Source organism: Salarias fasciatus, chromosome 4 (genome assembly GCF_902148845.1).
Source record: "Salarias fasciatus chromosome 4, fSalaFa1.1, whole genome shotgun sequence".
NCBI lineage: Eukaryota > Metazoa > Chordata > Actinopteri > Blenniiformes > Blenniidae > Salarias > Salarias fasciatus.
In genome coordinates, this window is record NC_043748.1 from 3932111 (window position 1) to 3952238 (window position 20128).

The 20128-nt window shown below is 43.8% G+C and overlaps 3 protein-coding genes across 4 annotated transcripts in view; 2 read left to right on the forward strand and 1 right to left on the reverse strand.

Annotated features, from left to right (window-relative positions):
• snx8a (sorting nexin 8a) overlaps positions 1-7736 on the forward strand; it is an 8080-nt gene extending 344 nt beyond the window's left edge. The window contains exons 2-13 of the mRNA XM_030089489.1: positions 605-732; positions 1482-1611; positions 2245-2435; positions 2606-2726; positions 4009-4145; positions 4235-4315; positions 4410-4570; positions 4699-4828; positions 4915-4983; positions 5162-5311; positions 6321-6470; positions 6544-7736. Of these exons, the coding sequence (XP_029945349.1) occupies positions 605-732; positions 1482-1611; positions 2245-2435; positions 2606-2726; positions 4009-4145; positions 4235-4315; positions 4410-4570; positions 4699-4828; positions 4915-4983; positions 5162-5311; positions 6321-6470; positions 6544-6624 (1529 nt within the window). The 3' untranslated portion in view covers positions 6625-7736. The remainder of the gene's footprint in view (positions 1-604; positions 733-1481; positions 1612-2244; positions 2436-2605; positions 2727-4008; positions 4146-4234; positions 4316-4409; positions 4571-4698; positions 4829-4914; positions 4984-5161; positions 5312-6320; positions 6471-6543) is intronic.
• The window catches only part of nudt1 (nudix (nucleoside diphosphate linked moiety X)-type motif 1), a 21627-nt gene extending 9836 nt beyond the window's left edge, over positions 1-11791 (reverse strand). Inside the window, exons 1-3 of one of the 2 annotated variants that reach the window (XM_030089490.1) lie at positions 11441-11791; positions 8582-8727; positions 7785-7989 (exon numbers count right to left, since the gene is read on the reverse strand). In XM_030089490.1, coding sequence (XP_029945350.1) covers positions 7817-7989; positions 8582-8727; positions 11441-11592 — 471 coding nt within the window. In that variant the 5' untranslated portion in view covers positions 11593-11791 and the 3' untranslated portion in view covers positions 7785-7816. Of the gene's footprint in view, positions 1-7068; positions 7990-8581; positions 8728-11440 lie in introns of those variants that run through there. The other variant, XM_030089491.1, reaches the window with a different exon arrangement.
• An 804-nt stretch (positions 11792-12595) lies between these two features.
• On the forward strand, positions 12596-15175 carry mrm2 (mitochondrial rRNA methyltransferase 2). The gene is made up of 2 exons (XM_030090070.1): positions 12596-12955; positions 14283-15175. The coding sequence occupies exons 1-2, from the start codon at positions 12628-12630 to the stop codon at positions 14711-14713; spliced, it is 759 nt and encodes a 252-aa protein (XP_029945930.1). The 5' UTR covers positions 12596-12627; the 3' UTR covers positions 14714-15175.
• The last annotated feature ends 4953 nt before the right edge of the window (positions 15176-20128 follow it).

Sequence of the window (20128 nt, forward strand, 5' to 3'; positions counted from 1 at the left end):
TTCCTATTTTCCAGCTCTGTCGCCACGTCGTTTCCCGTCGTTGCCTATTTGCGTGGGGTTTTTGAGTGTGTGCGCGCGTGTGTGTGGAGGGAAAGCCCTGTGTGTGAGCCGTGTTTGAGAGCGGACGGCTCGCGCTCGTGGGAACCGCAGCGAGCTGACCAGAGGGAACTTTTGGGTACATTGTGATCGGAACGGAGCTGGCCCATCCCGGAGGGCTCAACGAGCGGTTTTCCTCTCACTCTCGCCCACCTGTTGATGGACTTCCACTGCCTCTGTGCACAGTTAACACGGATCGCTGCGGTTAAAGTCAAGCTTAAGGTTTTTTTTTTCCCTGGTTTTTCTTTGTTTTTTTTGTTTTTTTGTTTTTTTGAGGTGACCTGTCACTGAAGGCTTCAGAAAGCCTGCTGTCATCTAATATCTTTCAACCTGCTGCACACCTCTCTAAAGGTTGTAAATGTTTAGAATTTCTGTGCTCTGACTTGCAGCTCTCAATTTTTAAATCTTTATAGGCATTAATGAGAAATCATCTAAAATTAGGGGACGCCTCTGTAAAGGCTTTCATGCTAATCAGATATCTAATATGTCCATGTTGTCCCCCTCCTAGGTTCAGTTCCTGCATATTACAGGGAAGTGTACGAGGCAGTCCACTGCAGGACAGATGGGCGAGTTCCACTTGAGGTTTTCCAGAGGCTGCTTCTGAGGACTGATCTCTCCAAGGCGCTTTTGACCCAGGTGAGGGACAAGAGTCCGCATGCTGCAACAAAGACAGGAGACCGCTCAGATGTTTGTGATTCTCTGATCTTTTTTAAAGCTATGCTTTCACACAAGTGTCAGTTTTTAAAGCTTATCCTGTTATGTAGTGCAATCCAGTCTCTCTGCGAAACACCGATCTGTCAATGTTTTCTTTAACTGCAGCATGTTGATGCAATCCGGTGGTTAGTTCTGAGATGGTCAGCTATTAACTGTGTGCTTAACTTTATACCTCATTGTTCAAATACAGTTAATTTATAATCATTTGGCTGGACCCTGGAAAAAAAAACAAACAAACTCAACAAGAACTGAGTCATCAATTTCAAAGTCTCAATCAAACGAATGAGATAAAAAGCTCAACTTTCTGAAGTAACATTGTGACTCATTTTGTTCTGACAGGAAGCGTGTTGCGACTGACTATTAAGAGTAAAGATAAAGTGGTTATAAAAGACAACAATGTTGATTTGTGGTCTGTCAGCTGTTTTCCTTCCCATTCTTGCAGATGTGTAGACCCTGAGCGGTACAAAAGACCAATGTTATGAAATGACTCTCGAGAATGTAACATCCTCACATTCCCCCTGAGCCAGCTCACCATTCACTAGAATTTCCCTTTTTTTTTTTTTTTTTTTTTTTTTTGACTTTTTGTCACATTTGTGTCCAGCAAGCATTTTTTTTTTTTCTTCACGCGTTTGAGAAATTCAAACCGCAGCTCATGTCTTTCTCCCCGTCAGATTGCAGAGCAGGTCGACTCCTCGGACGGATTCCTGAGCAAATTGTCCCTCTATAAAGCGCTGGCTCTGATTGCTCTGGCTCAGCAGGGGAAGCAGCCCAGCGCCAAGCTGCTGGAGAACTGCATACAAGGTAGGCCACGGCGCTCCAGAGCTGTAAAGTGTTTTGCTTAATGAGTAGCCTGGTGATCCTCTGCTAACCTCAGTCGTGCTTTTAAAGTGATGACATTTCAATTACAAGGGGCAAATGTCACTCTGTTTACTGGCAACCGTTCAGTTTTAATGGACGTTTTCTGGAATGACAGTTTCTGTCATGTGCTGCAGAGGAGAAGCGAACATTTCAGCTCCACGTTGCTTCATATGATGAGAGGCCGTCTCTGAGTCGCGTCGGTTTAGATGTCTGAAGATGACAGGGGGTAGTTTTCTGGTTTTTATGGAGGTGCCTATTACGCTGGCTGGATTTATCCCCGAGCTTTCTGTGATTATTTAAGGCTGCCTCTTGTTATTTCAGGTGTGGCCAGCGTTTCAGCTTGTCGCCTCCCACTTCCTCGTCGGCACCAGAACGAGTTTTCAGAGTGCCTTACATTCAATTCATGCCCTTCTTGGAATGTTCTGGAATAACATGAATGCTGAACACAATACCGTGCCAGCAGAAGACAAATGTGTTAACATCCGCTTTCCTCACAGTTGGGAAACTCAAGTCAGCCTATTGAGTTCGTCATGGAAAGCAAATATTAGAAGTTGGCTCTGCTTGTGTGTTCCGAAGAGTTACCCAAGCCTCAGCTCGGGGATCCGAGGGACCTGGGCGCGCTGAGGATGCAGCCGGCTCAGGAGGACGTGCTGACCGTGTCGCAGACGCTGGACAAGCTGCTGACCAGAGACACGGTGCAGGTGGAGCTCATACCGGAGAAGAAGGGCCTGTTCCTCAAACACGTGGAGTACCAGGTCACCAGCCAGGTGAGGCTCCGCGCAAAAAACCACCGCCAGGCAACAAACACCGCAGCTCGTATAAATAGGATGTTGTGATGTTGAAATCTCACTTGTTAAATTGGCTTCATGTTTAATTGATCTGGTTTATTTCAAATGCAAGAATATACAGGAAATCTTCCCTTTCTTTTCGTTTTTAGCGTTACAAGATATCAGTTTACCGGCGATACAGTGATTTCGATGTCTTCCATGAGGTCCTGCTTCAGAGATTCGCCTACAGAGTTGTGCCCGCTTTGCCGCCGAAAAGGATGCTAAAGGGAGGTACGTGACTGTGTGTGGCCTCTGCTGCTTCAGCCGACGGCTCCTGACTGAACACACACACCTGAGAGCGACCGGACGCGAGTTTTTTAAACAACCCCCTAAAATCAGGAACGTCAATGTGAGGCTCCGTCTGGCCCACCAAACCACTAAGCTAAGAAAACATTGCTTTTTTTTAAGTAATTTCTGAAGAGCAGCAGACACAACACAACACTGAAACCCTGAATAAACGAGCATTGGCCTCGAAGGCGTTTTGTCAGGGTGAGTTTATAAAAACATGCATAGTGCAACAGATACAGCAGAAGGTTTTAAAAAAATACATTTCACTGTATTTTGCTTCAGAAAGTGTCATTAAATTGACTTTATGTTGAGATTGTTGTCATCTTAGTAGTCATTAGTTACATTTTCATCACCTATTCTCCATGCCACAACAAAAGAAGATCTTTAAAGTTTAATTGTAAAGGTTATTACGGCGCTGTCTGAGCAGTCCGGCCCGCTGGAGATGAAAACGGGCTGCATGCGGCTCCTGAACCAAACTGCGTTTGACATCCCCGACCCGAGCCAAGTGAACCTCAGCCGTCTCTAATTATTAAACGGCCATCGCCGTATTCACACGCTGCCGTGGCAGTTCGTCAAATGTGTTATGTGAGAGCAACAAAGAAGCCAGTGATGCACAGAATGAATCCACAATGACTTCCTGCAGCCTGGGAGTGAGAATTATGTCGGAGCAGCTTCGCTTTGCAGCGTCTTCATCAAGTCCCAAATATGTCACAAAGTGGAACTTTGCATGTAAATCTGGACATTTGTGCATATATTTATTTATTTGTTTATTTAAATTTATTTCAAATGTAACTTGTATAAACTTAAAAGCTGCTTTCAAACAGCTCGTCTGGCTGCTGATTGGCGGACAGCTGCAGCGGCATGGACCATAAGTGATCCGATTAAACGCCGATCCAATTAAAAGTAGAACATTAAAACACTTGTGATTAGATTGGCCTTATCTAATTGAAGAATTGGTGTAGCCATGCTCATGATCAGAGTCCACGTAAACAATACATCGAATTCCTTCCCACCATGTGACACTAGACCTGTTGCAGTGACAACGCTCCTCTTAAACATTACGGCCTCTTCTTGTTGATTCTGTGAATATTGAAACACTAAACCTGCACATGATGACGTGTTTCTCTGAATAGAAAAAGAAAACACTGAAAAATAGTTTACCATAGATATCTGCTTATGTAATTCAACAGATGTTTTTTTTTTTTTTTTTGGTGTCTGTCCACAGTTCTGACGAACGTGTCCGAGCGGGAGTTCATCGAGGGGAGGAGACGTGCGCTGTGCAGGTTCATTAACCTGGTGGCCCGGCATCCCTTCTTCTCAGAGGACGAGTTGGTCAAGACTTTCCTCACCTTCAACGGCTCAGTGAGTCGTCTCTCTTCGGGGCTTCTTCGCTGCTGTTGCACAACGAGCACAATCCTCACGATGACTCCTGGATTTCTCTTCCCTAACAGGATGTTCAGACTAAGTTGCGTGACCATTACAAGAAAACGGGTGACGAGTTTATGACCAACAGAATCGCAACTCTGGCAAAGGTCAGTCCCGGCGAGTGTGACGTGACAAAGCAGGGTTACTTCCCCTTCTTATTGTCGTTCAGTGCGTGATTACCCCGGGATGCCTTTTTTGTAGGAGTATCTCCCAGCTGACATCCAGGCTCAGTTCTCCACCAGCAGAGAGATGATCAGGAACATCCACAACAGCTTCCAGAAGCTGAGGGACCGGGCCGAGAAGATGGCGGAGCGTTCCAAGGAGAACGCCACGGATCTGCTCATGTTTGGCCGAGAGCTCAGGTATTTCATTTCCACGGGTCTGATTCAAGTCCTCGGTTGTTGTTGTGTCTCTCCGCGGTCGTTACTTCGAAATGAGTCTGGCAGCGACATCACAGCCCGCCTCTCGGTAACAATCCTGTTTCCCGCAGCACGCTGGGCTCAGACGCTTCGTCTCTCCCCTCGCTGGCCTCGTCGCAGAGCTCCTGGGGGACGCTCCGCCGGGCCCTGAAGAGCCTGTCGGTGGAGTTCGCCGTCTTGTCTGACAAAGCCGCCCAGCAGGTGCTGCTGCCCCCGCGCTCTCGTCGCCCGCCACCCGCTCCCAGACCGGCGCGCCGTAACAAATGCCATTCCGCTAATGTCCTCAGGGTCGACGGGAGGAAGACGATGTTGTGGAAAAGCTGAATCTCTTCCTGGATTTGCTGCAGTCCTACCGAGTGAGTGAGATTCACTTCACTGCTCATGCGGTTAAATAGATTTTTGAAAATTCACCTTTAAAAATCCTTACATTCTCAATGGTGTTTTTTTTTTTCCCTCTGTGTGACATTAAACAACATCATGTGATCTATATGCTAATTCCGTAATTCGTTCTCCTCGAATTTGCTCCTCCTCCAGGACCTGTGCGAGCGCCACGAGAAGGGCGTGCTCCACGAGCACCAGCGAGCGCTGCACAAGTACGGCATGATGAAGAGGCAGATGATGAGCGCCACGGTGCAGCCCAAAGAGCAGGCATCTGTGGAGCAGCTGGAGTCCCGCATTATTCAGGTGATCCTGCGCCTGCGGCGTTTCGGGCTTGATTCTGTGGCTGGAGTCTGTCTGCAGATGTGCTGCTCAGTCAGAGGCAGCATGGCCACGTATTTTAATAAAAAAAACTGCACTTGTAGTGCTTTATGTAACTCCAGGCGCCATATTTACATTTACACCGGTTGATAGGAGTAAAACACTTCTAAGTTTACTTAAATGTTTGCAAGTTTTCTACAGAAATCAAGCCTCTGTTGAAAACAGAAGTCTTGTGTTTTTGCCTCCAAACTGCTGAGTCAGCAGAATAAAGAGGCTTCAAGGCTTGAAGGAGATAAAGTTTCCATTGTGTGGGCCACTCGTATCAGCAACGGTGTTAAAGCACAGGGGGGTTAAAGGGTTTTTTTTTTTTTTTTTCCAACTTCCATGTACAGAGCACACGTGCACATGCACTCCTCTATCTGGAACTGAAGCTGAAAATGATAAAATATCATACTTTGCTCTGCATAGGAGTGGAATTAAAAACAACTTACATGGTTTTCTCTTCTGCTAAATAAAAGTATCAATGAATTAAAAAAAACAAAATCAGACATGTACAAATCCCTGATTTATTAAGGTTTCATAGAGAATTAAAAGGATTTAAAAAGTCTCTATTCATCCAGTGTATTTCAGAAATCCTCACACTCTTTACTGTTATAATTCAAAATAAAGAAAGAGTCTAGTTATTTGCTGCCTACATACCAGTTTTAGTTGTTTTAAAATTTATTCACAAGAATATTCTACAGTATTAGAAAACAGATTAAATCAAAGTGTGCCGCAGGAGAAAGAAGCCTGAGGGGCTTATATGAAATCCTCTCCATCAATAAACATTACATTATTAAAAATAACAAAGGATCAAAGAACAACAAGCAGAGAAAATGAACAACACAGTCAAATAAAACAAAAAATTCAATCCAAAGTTGATGTTTTGGAGACTCGACAAAGTGGAAACCGAAAGTCTTTCATCTTTTCTTTTTTTCTTCTTCTCTCACGCCAGCAAGAAAACGCCATTCAGACCATGGAGCTGCGCAACTACTTCTCCCTGTTCTGCCTCCACCAGGAGACGCAGCTCATCTTCGCCTACCTCCCCATCACCTCGCACATCCTCGGGGCCTTCGTCAACTCCCAGGTTCAGGGACACCGAGAGGTCAGACCAGCAGATGTCCGACGCCTTCAAAGTGGGCCGGATTGGAGGCTTATAACTTTGTCTTTTTTTCCAGATGGGAGAGGTGTGGAACGAGCTGCAGCCGAAGCTCGGGTGTCTTTTTGGCGGCAATAACGGGTTGAAACCTCCGGCCTGAACCCCGAACGCACACGAGACCCAGAAGAAGAGAAACACTGCCGCTGATCAGAACGGCAAACTGGAAAATAAAACAAAGCTCTGTGAGCCGAAGCAAAGCAAACACAAAGCAGAAAGCACACTTCCTCTTTTTTACACATTCCATTCAGAGATTTAGGTTTTTTTTTTTTCTATTCCAGAGCCGTGGAGAACATGCGTGATATCAAGACTATGTTAGCCTAAAGTGTTATTTTACCAGAAATGCAAAGCTGACAGTTTATTCACACTTGTAAAAAGTTTTACACACTAACATATCAGAGATGAACTCAGAGGGACGGAAAGTTTGACTTTAATCATCTTTGCTCATTGAGGTTCTACTCACTGAATAACTTTAGACTAATGTATTTTTGATACAGAGTTGACTTTATAAGGATGTTTATCTTCATATTTTGTACTTCATTTTCTGCAGGGCTGCATCTTTTCTGCTTGAGCTGTTCACAAGATTCCTCTAATTTTTTTTTTTTTTTTTTTATTCCATAAGCTATTTTAAAGGCCTCCGACTGTAAATGCTTCAAGAAGAGATTTATGGGTAAAATAATCAGCCGTGGCACTAATGACTTAAGTCAGTGATAACACTATAAGCTATCGACTTACAGTATTACCAAAGATAAATGAGCACGGGAAAGAGAATTCCTCTGCAGATTCAATTAAAAATCCACCTTTTTTTTTCTCTTTAGCTTCACTTTACGCTGATTTACTTGACGACACGAGAACGAACCATTTGGATGTCGTCAGATTTCAGTCAGATTACTCAGATATTTCAGGACGTTTAAGTCTTGTATGTCAACACAGTTGAGTTTTGATTCAAGATGCTTTCTTTCAAACACACTGAAAAGACTGAAACTGACAGATCCAGACCAGAGAACATATCATCGCTCATATTTAATATAAATGCTGTACATACAGTATGAAACACTTCTTTTTTCTTTTTTGGCATTCACTTTAACTTTGACCTGAAAAAGCTGCACAGAATATGAAACCCAACAGAGTAACGGCTGTAGATACTGTAAATATGGCAATGAAGAGGTCCTAATTGTTGCAGATCAATTCTAATAAAATGAGGAATGAACATTTCTTCTTGTGTGTTGTTGTTTGGTTTTTCAATCATGTCACAAAACAGAGAAGAGTTTATTTCGGAGGGCGTTTGGTGCCGGTCAGAGCTCGTCCACCTCCTCCAGCGTGTGGCTGAGAATCACATCGTGACCCTGGAACTTGAAGTAGCCCACGAATTTCTTCTTCTGCAGCATCAGAGGGAACCACATGTGATCGTCGGGCCACATCTGGCTGAAGGGGATTTTGTCGCTTTCAAACCACTGAGGCCTCATTTCTGGGGAAACAAGAGAATTAGAAAATGTAAAATCTATCAGTGCTTTAATTATTGACTTAACTCCACATTTATCTATTCCCAAAAACTCTTGTAAACTCCTTGTTTTTGTTCTGTGTCAAATAATAGTATATATAATATTTAAAAAATAAAGTAAAACCCATTTTCTTGAAACAATGAAGAAGATTTGGGGTAATTTTTTCCTGTAGAAAGTGAAAATGGATGACTTCCTGTTTCTCGACCATGTGGATTGTCAGAAGTTCCCTCGCTTGTCATGATTTTATTTTTAGCCTATGCCTGGTGAAGTTCAAATCACACGCCGTTCTCCTCATCTCGCCAAAGCTCTTTCTCTCTAACTCCTCCCGCCCTTCGCAGCCGTTGTGCGATCGCCGCGGGAGCCCAGCGTCTCTGGATCTCACCCGGCTGACCTCGGATAAATTCTCAGGAAACGCAAATCGATGGCGGTCTCTGTGTTCTCTCTGCTCTCCTCCGGCTTATTTACAGCCTCAAAACTTCACGACTGAGAGCGCAGATACAGAATCTCGCCTTTCAGTGATTAGAATAATAGATTATTCCGCTTTATTCTTGCTCCTACCGTCGGACTCGGTGGGCTCGCCGTTGTAAGCGTCCGCTCTGAAGATGTGCACGTCGAGCAGCTGCGTTTCCCCGACGAATTCAAACTTGATGTTCCCGATCTTATCCAGCGCGTCCACCGTGAGACCGCTCTCCTCCAGCAGCTCTCTAAAAGGGATTAAAAAAATAAAAATAAAAATCCACTGAATATTTCATTGGGTGGATGATATAAATAAGTTTGCAGTGCGCTCCACGCTCACACGCACAAACAACCCAGAGTCTGATTTTCGATCTACAACCACATAAAAGCTGATGGGAATGTGAGTGAAAGCCTTGAATTAAAAGTTAAAGGACAAACAGAGAGGGCTGGGGGTTAAGATGTTTTCAATCTGTGTAAATTACTCGACATGATCATGAATGCCTGAAGAGGGAAATGGAAGAAAATATTAGCATGTTCATTCATTTAGCATACTTTAAAAGTGACGGCGGAAGCTTAGTTAAGATGTTGCTGGTTTATTTTGAGTTCCAGTCTCTGCTCGGGATGGCGTCTGATTGCTTTCAGTTTCCTTCCTTCGGCTTTGGAACAAACTTCATGCTAATGACTGATTACAGGGCATCCAGACTCAACATCAATGTCTTTTATCAAGCTCACAAAGCAGCCAATCAGTGCTGGGGCTGCACTTCCATAAAAACACATCTTACAATGCAGAAATCAACTTGCTCCCCCCCCCCACCGCTGCTGCACGTTGAAGGTGTGACGTTCAGCAGCATGAAAACGCTTTGATGTGGTAATATGTGCTGCGAAGTCAGTTATATCTTGTCAAGCCTGTTTTTCTGTGAGGACAACAAAACATCGCATTGCTTTGAACCAAAATGTTGTGTGTGCGTGCGTGCGTGCGTGCGTGCGTGCGTGTATAAGATTTGGTATTAAATGGAGAGCCTGCGTGAAACAGGAAGGCCTGTCTGAAACTGTATTTAAATAGCATCTTTCAAACTTGAAAATATTTGTGACATAAATGAATTAAACGCAGACACACCAATTTTTCAGAGATGAAAATAAAAAATGCTGTGCCCCATAAATCAAGGGTGTCAAACTCATTTTATTCCAGGGACCACATACAGCTCAATTTCGTCTTGAGAGGGCTGAACTGGTAAAATACAGCCATAACAACCTTTAAATTTAAACTTTTACTTTTTTAATTTGTTGTGATGTCGAGTACACATGAGAAAATGTATGTATTTTCAGAAAACCAAACAATTACGACTGAAAATGACTACAATCTCAACAAATATGGATACATGTTCCTAAGAAACCTGTGAAATTAGGTGTGGGGTTCCCCAAGGTTCAATTCTTGGTCCCATTCTTTTAAATCTTTACATGCTTTCTCCTGGGGACGTCATCAGGAGACTAAGCCTCAGTTTCAGCTACGCTGATGATACTCAGCTGTACATGGTCATGACTCCTGATGACTCAGGGCCAATAGAAACCCTTTTTAACTGTATTTCAGACATCAGGTCATGGATGGCAGTGAATTTTCTGCAGCTGAGCAAGACAAAACTGAGGTTTTAGTTATCAGTCCTGAAGGCCAGAGGGAGAGACTTTACCAAACTACAACATTTTAAACCAGCACAATCGGTTAAAAACCTGCGCATGAGTTTCGTCTCTGAGCTGAATTTTCATCCCACATATTAAAAATATAAGGAAGATTGTTTTTTTTTCATCTTAAGAAAATAGCCAGAGTTGCCCATTTCTCTCTCAGGCCAGTAAAGAGGTGCTAATGCAGCTTTTATCTCCTGTCCATTAGATTACAGTAATGCCTTGCTCTCTGGTCTCACTAAAGAGTATTTCAAATCTCCAATTACTGCAAATCTTAGCTGCATGCCTGCTGAAAAGGACCAGGAGGTGGAGCCACATTACACCAGTTCCCTTCTTTTATTAGTTTTGGTTAGTTTTTAAAAGTCTAACAGCTGTAGAATAAAGTTTCTAATTTGTAAAATTCATTTTCTTTATCCTACTTCAGGCATTTTATCCTATTCTATATTTTATTTAAAGTTTTTTCTTTTCAACCCCAGTGTTTCCCCAGAGGGGTCCTTCACACTGGTGGCTGCAGGGGATGCTGTGTGGAGGTCCCTGTGGCCCGGCTAATTGGGGGGGCTCCCCACCTTGGTGTGGGCTTATCTCTGTCTGTCTGGGTAACACACGCGCGAACACACACACACACACACACACACACACACACACACACACACACACACACACACACATATATATATGTATATTAGTGCTGTCAATTTTAATAGCAATTAATCCATTGAGGTCTGCTAATTGGGTCAAAGAAAAGAACTAGAGGATAATAGTGTTTTTTCCTGACATTGGGACTGATTTATGAGGATTAGATTCTTCACTGCAATTAATCTCAACTTTAAAAAAGTTAATTGTTGACAGTTCTCCATGAATTAATCACGATTAATTGCGATCAATGCGATTAAAACTGACAGCACTAATATATATACATATATATATATATATATATATATACATTGAAGGTGGGAGGGACGGGCTTATTTTTGTTTTAATGGTCTAAAGCACTTTGTGTTGCTTTTAACAATATGAATGGTGCAACATGGTGCAACACCAAAAATGTCTCCAATTGCTGTTGCATTATGAATGTTTTTACAAACTCATCCTTACAATATGGTTTTGAAACTAATGCTAGTTTGCTCACAATTATCACTATTTAGCTTTATCATAAGATAAATTCACTGAAAGCTGGTGAGGAAAACACAAATTAGGGTTTTTAAGGCCATTTTTACACATTATCATCAATGTTTCGATTAAGTAAGCGAAGTGTATGAAATTCATGAAAACAGCTGGATTTACCTCCTGGCTGCATCCTCGATGGTCTCCCCGGGCTGAACTTTGCCCCCAAAGCCATTCCACCTTCCAGCCCCGAAGCCCCTCTTCTTCATGCCGAGCAGCACCCTGCCGGGCTGGACCACCAGCACCAGGGTCAGCAGCTTGGAGCTCAGCATGCTTCTAGTATGACCCCGAAAAAATACGAATTAAATGTTCAGTGATTGAAACGCAGCTGCAGAATACAAACAGGACAGTCCATGTGTCGCATTCCCGCGCGTACAGTTCATGCGTCAGCACATGACTAGCTGATACACAAAAGCACCGGTTGAGTCCATTGCAGTCTCACTGCATGTATGAGTCCCATCCACCTTGTTGTGAAATCTACTCACTCAAATTCACGTGTGACTTTGAAAAAGTTCGACCGGAAAATGAAGCGATACGGAACCAAGTACGCAAGATATGCACAACATAAATCAGGATTAGTTTTACAACTTTTGGAAGGTGACCTATGTCAGTAACAATATATTTCATAATTGCAATCATATATCAGCTTAACTCCATCAATATTCATAAATTTAAATAAATAATACGAAAAAGTTGCTGATGTTGTTTTGATAATGATAACAGATAGAGATTGATTGCTTATTAATCCCGGGGAAAATTAAAGTTTTCATTTCAAATTGAATCCCACGTGCATCAAAAAAATAAAAAAACGGACAAGTTAGTAACGAGACTGACATTAAGAGTAAAGATTAAATTATAATCTTTAGAGATGCAGAGGCAAATACTGCAGAACACCAACTTCTGCGACTACTACTACTACTACTAATTATACTACCACGGCTGTTGTAAATACAGTACTCTTAATCTGTCATATGTTTCTATTTAAAAAAGACTAATGAAATGGAAATGCAGTGAAATAAATATTGCTTAAAAACATGCTTAAAGATGCTGTAAGATCGTTAGTGCGACCAGAGGGAAAGTATCAAACATAAACGTGCACACCATGTATACACAGTCAAAGTTGTTCTACTTTTTCTCTAACATCCAGGGTTTTTATTTAACAGTCTTTAGTGAACAAATTCCCCAACAGGAACTGTTGTTGAATGTTTTGTAGGGAGCAGACCCGAGCGGACCTTGACGCAGGAGCGTCTGTACGCATGCGCAGTGCATCAACCGGCGAACGTGTCCTGTCCTCCAGGTTAAAAACAATGTGGAGGCAGTCTGTACAGAGGAAGTGCCTCTCCTCCTCCTCTTTGTGGGCTCTGGCCGTGCAGATAAGAAGCCTCCACTCCTCCCCCTGTCTGCTGAAGAAGAGCCGGACGTCCGCGGAGCAGCGCTGGCTGCAGAGGCAGCTCAGAGACCCGTACGTCAAAGCTTCTCACCACAACAACTTCCGCTGCAGGAGCGCCTTCAAGCTGCTGGAAATCGACGACCAGTTCCGGCTCCTGCAGCCCGGACACAGCGTGGTGGACTGCGGGGCTGCGCCCGGAGCCTGGAGCCAGGTGGCGGTCCAGAGGGTCAACTCGGCCGGGACAGGTGATTCAGTGACAGGGACACCCCCCTCAGTCTGTCATCCACTGCACCACTGGTTCAAGTTGAGTTTGCAGCTTATACACAGTCTCAAAAACATGCACGTGAGTTTAATTAGCGGTACAATATTTAAGGAATACCTGCAATCAATATTAAGTTAAATTTCTTGCAGTTAACCTTTATTTCCCCTTACTTTTTGAACTATCCTGTGGGTCTGAAAGAAAAAAATTCAGGGTCCACCAGTTGCTCACGTGACTCAGAGTAATGGACAGAGCAGAAGGGAGTGCAGACAGGATTCAGTGGTGCTCTTTAAAAGAAAGGAGGCTGAGCTGAAGGTGGCAGAGATGAAGATGCTGAGATAAGAAAGGGTATCTTAAGACAAAAGATGTTGGAGACGGGGCTGATGGGGAAAAGAGGGAGAACTCAGAAGATCGATGGATGCAGTGCAGGATGACATGGAGAGGGTTGGTTGGTGTAACAGGAGAAGCAGCAGGTGATCCTGAGCTGTGGAAGAAGAAAGCAGCTGAAAGCAGATTTGATATGAGGCTCTTTTCTGCCACTGGTGTTTTAGTTTATAAAAGATCACTTAAAAATCATCTTGTTCTTGAAGTTCAGGGCAGATTAATAAAGTCCCAGAAACTCCCTGTAACTTTGAAGAAAACTTAAGGGTTCTAAATGACACTGATAACCAGGACTACTAACTTAATGACCTTTTTCAGTTCTTTTACATTTTTGGGAAAGCTTCAGTTTAACTTTTATCAATAGCTTTGGTTGACAGCCATTATGTTTCTCATACCTGAATAAATGAAAGTTGAGTTTGAATATTTAAAAAATGAAACTATGGTTTTTGAAATTAAAATTTTAACACCATGAGTAAAGTTTGAAGCACGCTCCTTCAGCAGACGTCACAGTTTACATCAAATGTTTTATGTTTTCAAACTGAAATTAATGTTCCTTTTCAACTCCTGTTTCTTTTTCCCAGTATGATTATCAGCATGCGTTCACTGGAGTCCCGTTTAAGTGCAGTAATCCGTCTGGATATCCATCATGTCAGCATTTATTTTTGTCAGAGTTTGTTTGTGGTTGCTTAATGAAGCCGCTGTAAGTAAGTGCAGATTAATACGGAGCGGCTGCGCTGCGTTGGAACACAACAGAGATGTAACTGATGGGAATGAAGGCAGATGTGATATTGATTGTGATGGATTACCGAGATTAAGGGTGTTTATTGTCTATAGAGGATTAATCTCACACAGATGAATGGTACACTACTGACTGTTTAAAGGCTGAAAACTCAGAAAAGATTTTGTGTTTTACGTCTTTCCTGTTTCCTCAGATCCGGAGTTGCCGCGCGGCACGGTCGTCGGCATCGACCTGCTGCACATCCCTCCCCTGGACGGCGCCCACTTCCTGTCCTGTCACGACGCCACGGACGCCGCCACGCAGGCCAGGCTGCTGGAGCTGCTCCCGGCCGGCCGGGCTCACGTCATCCTGAGCGACATGGCGCCCAACGCCAGCGGGTTCAGAGACCTGGACCACGAGAAGCTGGTCACCATGTGCCTGTCCCTGATCGACCTGGCCGAGAAGGCCCTGCTCCCCGGCGGCGCCCTGCTGTGTAAATACTGGGACGGGGCCCTCGCTCACTCGCTCCAGGCCCGGCTCTGCGGCATGTTCGGCAACGTTCGCAGCCTCAAGCCGGACGCCAGCAGGAAGGACTCGGCCGAGAGGTACTTCCTCGCCAGGGTGTACAGGGAGCCGGCCAGGTGACGGCCGCTGCGTCGCCGGGGTGTGTTCGACTCCCCCGGAGCGCACGCCGCTTCTCACCACTGGCTGTGAGCCTCGGGAGGAAGCTGATGCTCGAGCGTCCGTCAAGAGGTGGCACTGTTGAGGCATCGGTCCGGCTCTGCTGCAGGCACTGAGTCATGAAACACTGTGAAGGGGATTTTTATCCCTCCAAACTTAACACAGCAGCAACAGTGCATCAGGAATATGTAATCCTATGGACCGAGCAGTGTGATATTCCTCAAGAGCCCAGTGCTGCTTTTTTTTTTTTTTTTTTTTTTTGCTCCTCTCCAGTATCTGTTTGTTCTACACTCAGTTTGCTATTTGCTTTTGTTACAGAAAGTCATTTACTAGTGGAGCTTATGCTAATAAACTGCACTGGCAGCCATGTAGAAATGTGTAATCATTCTCTCATGGAGGGCCGTGAAGGGACGAGGGCAGAGCGGCGTGCAGGAGCGGGGCTGACGCTGCCGCCTGGCAGGCAGTGGAAAACGCGTCCTGTTTCCAGGAGACTCCCGTGGAACGTTTTAGATCAGATTATTTATTTGCTTGTTTTTGCGATGATTTGTTTATGGTCTCGTCTCATAAATGTCACAGAAATCTTCAGTCTGCAGCACATCCCGGTGAAACGACTGTTCTTTGCAGTGAAATAACTCCATTTGCCATCTTGTGAATATGCAATCAGTGCCCCCCCCCCCCCCCCCCCCCCCCCCCCCCCCCCACTTCACCTCTTTGAGTTCGACTGTACAAACAGCCGTGGCACTGTGGGAAGACGCGTTGTGGGCTTTCTTTGCAGCATAAGGTGGACAGATGCTATCTGAGGACAGGAGGCAGAGACGGGGAGCGACTTGGCGGCGGCAGCGACTTCCAGCTGGACTGGAACCAGAGTCGATGGCGGCGTTCGGGGGGGTTGGCGCCTCTCCGGCCCGCCGGCGCTCCGTTATGTACAAATAACTGATTATCAAGAGCAGCCGTGCGCGGAGCTGTTAAGTGGGAGGAGTTTTTCCAGACGCCCGTCGGGAAATTAAAAGTCCCGTTGGTTTTGTACAGCCGGGGATCCTGGTGAAGTTTGATATTTTCAGTCTGAGAGATGTTGATGGAGGGTAGTGTGAAAGACTGAGGAATGAAACATAAGGCCCAAGGACCAAAATCGGCCTTTAAAAGGCAAAAGCCGACTCTCCGGCCCATTAGAGATAAAGCTGAACTAAAGTATTTCTGTCACTGGTCTATGAACTCACACTCCTCATGCAGGCTTTCAGAATTTTTCTATTCACTCAAATTTCTAATTTCTTTTAAAAACTTCCATTTGTTTTCCTTTTTTTTTTCTTTTACCTTTTCCAGCTGATTACATATTTCTCATTGCAAATTTAGTCCTTTTGAAAATGCGCTCCATCCAATTACCGAGAAAATTGTCATAAATTTTTAACATGGGATTATTCCAAAAAATAGATTTTTACAGTGTGATCGTTGGACCAAATGGAAATTAAAAGGCTAATCAAGCTGAAATCTGCGCTTACGCGGCCCGGGGAAGAGGCGGCTCGCATGAATAAATTAATAAGACCGCTATTTGGCCTTTTGTGTCTCGGGGGTGATGAGTAAAACAGTGAGAACTGAAACATTCATGCCTCCTGGAGAAAAATTAACTGTATTGGGTGTGTGTGTGTGTGTGTGACCTCTGAAGATGATTGTTTGGAATGAAAGGGAGCAGCCATGCCTGTTGATGAAGCTGATAGTGAAAGATGTGAACAGATGACCAATTTTACTTCTCATTACGTGTTGATTATTCAGCCCTTTGCTATTTGGATTTCAAATTATTCTAAAATGACTGTGGGATTTATGTAAATTCCTCCGGAGCCGGCCGCTCGGGCTCCAGGACGAACGATGATTCATTCGCAGGTTAATTCATTCCTCTCCGGCCAGCTGCAGGTTCAGATGTAAATATTAGTAAATTGAAATAGGGAAGCTGGCCGAAGAGCAACACATTTTAAATTCAGATGAGACGCCTCCATTGTAACCCACCTGTCTGAGCTGCTGCTTTTAGAATGACACTCCGCGCAGCGTTATTCAGGTGATCAGACGTGACGCACGCTCTGATCTCAAGCTGGGATTTCAAGTGTCTTCAGCAGACTGAACAAAAATATATACTGATCATTTGAATCCACTTCTTAGGGGTAAAACTAATTAATATTCAGTGTCAAGCGTTTGACCCTCGGGTCAGAACCAGTCCTCCAGAAGGTCCGGTTCAGTCCGCAGGATGACTGGACTCGCACATTTCTTATGAGTAACAACAACACAACACTGAGGCCCCAGCTGAGATATTGGTATTGCTGCTACCTTGTTGCCTAAAGCCATGTTGTCTGGCTGAGTTTGTAAAAACATGCATAATTCAACAGCTGGGAGAATATTTTATTATTTTATTCCAGACATTTCACTGTATTTTTGCACCAGAAGGTTTCATTAAATTTTTTTTTTGTTGGGTTTTTTGTGTGAAAATATAGGCATTTTTATCAACAAAGAAGAACATTAAAGTTTAATTTTAAAGGTTATTATGGCACTATTTTACCAGTCCGGCCTCCTGAAAATGAAAGTTTGCAGCATCTGCTTCCTCTCCTGCAAAAGGTAAACTAAGCTGAACACATTCTAATGTGGCTCTGCAGCATGATGGTGCCTCCTCCATGCCAGTGTACTTCACACTACATAAATCCTGCTGCCGTCTGTAGAATCCCCGTCACTCTCTTTCAGTCTTTCTCTCCTTCTCGGCATTGACATGGAGTCTTGCTTGGGTTAACGTTTGGTAAAGTTTACCGCTTGAAAGAAGCGTTTTTTTTTCCATTCTTTCAGCTCAGCCTGGGACTGTGTGGATCGCTCACATCCGGCTTTGTTTCCACAGTCCGCAACCTTCAGCCTCTTCTCGGGTCAGCGTTTATGAAACATCAATCTACTTTTCCTTTGACAGCTCTCTTTTGAAAACGACAAACCTCTCAGAGAAGGACGACAAGGTCCTCGCTGATATTTGGTTCAGATGTGTTATAAAATAATGTTTGCTTCATTCGTCGAAGGATTATTCTGTACAGATTTGATCTTTATGGGATCAGTTCTATAGTTTTCTTCATGTATAATTTTGCATATTTTGCTTGCATCAAGCCGCTTCCACCATTGTTATTTAATATGGAATTGAAAAGCTTTTCAAATGATAGATTGGGTTGATTGACTTTACCTGCGACGTTCATGTTCACGCCATCATTTACTGGATAACTGAAATGATTGCTGGTGGCTGGATTATGATTGGATTTGTCTTTATTCATCCAAAAGAAATGATTCTTGCTTTGTTCAAGAACATTTCACATCTAATTGAATTAACAGACGGAGGTTCGTTAGCTTTTATTATTTAACAGTCCTGAGGAACACTTAAGTTTTTTAATCTATAGCGATGCTGATATAATATCAATATATTCAAATAGAAGGTTAAAAAAACCCTAATCCCTTCTCTGTTTCTGGAGTTGTAGAGTAGGATACAATTACGGAGAAGATGAGTGTAATTAGCTGCCACTTAGAGTCGGCCTAATCAAGTATTACCTGGAAATGTCTGAGCATAAACACGGTTTGGGGAAGAGGGATTTTTCCCGGGTAAGATCGTGTTGAGTGATTTCCTATCTGACGCCTCCTGCGAGCGCCGTTGTTGTTTGTTCTTCTGTCAAAGAAGACGCAATCAGACGAACCCCTCGAACGGTTTGAATCAGAACTGACGCCTTTGTAAAAATCGTGTGCGCTGGACATCAGGAAAATGTCACTGTATTCAGATGCAAACCAGGCGGCGCCGTTAAAATCCAAAACCTGAGTTCTTTGTTCAAATACAGCTCTGATTTCTGTTTGGTCTAATAAACACAAACAGGGTCTGGCGTATTAACACTGCGGAGGTCTCAAATTTGCAGGAAATGAAAAGAAAACGCGGTATCGGTCTGAACCATCGTCGTCCCATTCATTCCCTCGACTGACCCGAGTTTCCAGAACGACGCGCTCGCCTGACAACATTCATCATTCTCCGAGTCTGTCCCTGAACGCCAGCAGGCTTTCACTGACACCAAGTAATGACGGCCATTATGATGATAATTTCATACCATCACAGAAGGGGAAAAAAAAAAAAAATAGTTCCTGAAATCTCCGAAATGTAAGATGACTGCTCTCTTTCGGCGAGCCGTTTGACGCGATCGACGGTTCTTTCCCGTCCGTTCAGGTGGAGATACGAACTATGCAACAGGTCTGCTGGAGAACAAACAACACAGATATTCTCCCGTCTGGTGCCGCAACGCGAAGGATACGTGTCGGTGAATCACAAAACGATCTCCTCTTGATCTTTGCTTTTTTTTTTTTCTCTCTCTCTTATTTCAAGGTTGCAGCACTCCCGCTGAAAAATGTCAGGAACATTACTGCAGAAGGTTGTTTGTGATACGTGGGGTTAAAGAGACAGGCGGAAAAAAAAACAAAACGGCCGCCTCCCGAGAACAAACAGCGTGGGTTGCTTCCACCGGCGTCCCTCTCGCATCCTCAGAGTGACATTTAGAAGGCCGAGCAGACGGCGGCTGCAGATGGAAACCATAGGCTAATCATCTGTTGTGAATGTTGACGTTTGCGTGGCTGTCTGACGCTCTTTTTAAGTTTACAAGCTAAGCCGAGAGGAAAACATCAGCTGACTGCAAGACACCAAAAATGGATCTCGAGTCAAAAAGATGATTCAAGACATGGTGAGTTTACATGGAAAAAGTTCACAACATCCATATTTTTTGCAGAAATCAGCCTGTTTTATCATTTTATTTCAACAAAACACACATTGTTAGAACTGAAAGTATCAAAAAGACATGCAGACCAGTCTTTAAAGATCAGTTTACACGACATTTTCAAGTGAAATCGTAAAACTTTTGTTGCATTTTGATCGTCTGTCTGCACGATACAAGTGGTCTGAGCCAATGAAAACGCAGCATTTTAAAAGTGGAACTTTTTGAAGACTCTCCGACTCTGTCGTCACGTAAACGGGGAAAAATGCGACTTTCTGAAAACACGACAATCCTGTTTCTGTGTAGATTGGGGAAAAGAGAACTTTTGCAGAGCTCTCTGATTTCGTCTCCACTTCTCATTTTCATTTCGAAACAGTTATTTGAAGTGTTTTGTGAGGTTAGTGAGTGAAGTCGCATTAATCACTGTGAGGGATGAATATGATTCTGAAAAAAAGGGGATAAGTAGACCACAGGGAGCGGCGATCCCCCAATTCCTCCTCTCCAAATCGCACCCTGATTACATGTTATTCTCAAATGTGCTTGGAAACCGAGTGATATTTCTTTCAAATCCTCAGGAAGCTTAAGCGTAATAATCGTGTAGTTGGGAGGTGAGAAAGATCCGTCGTCC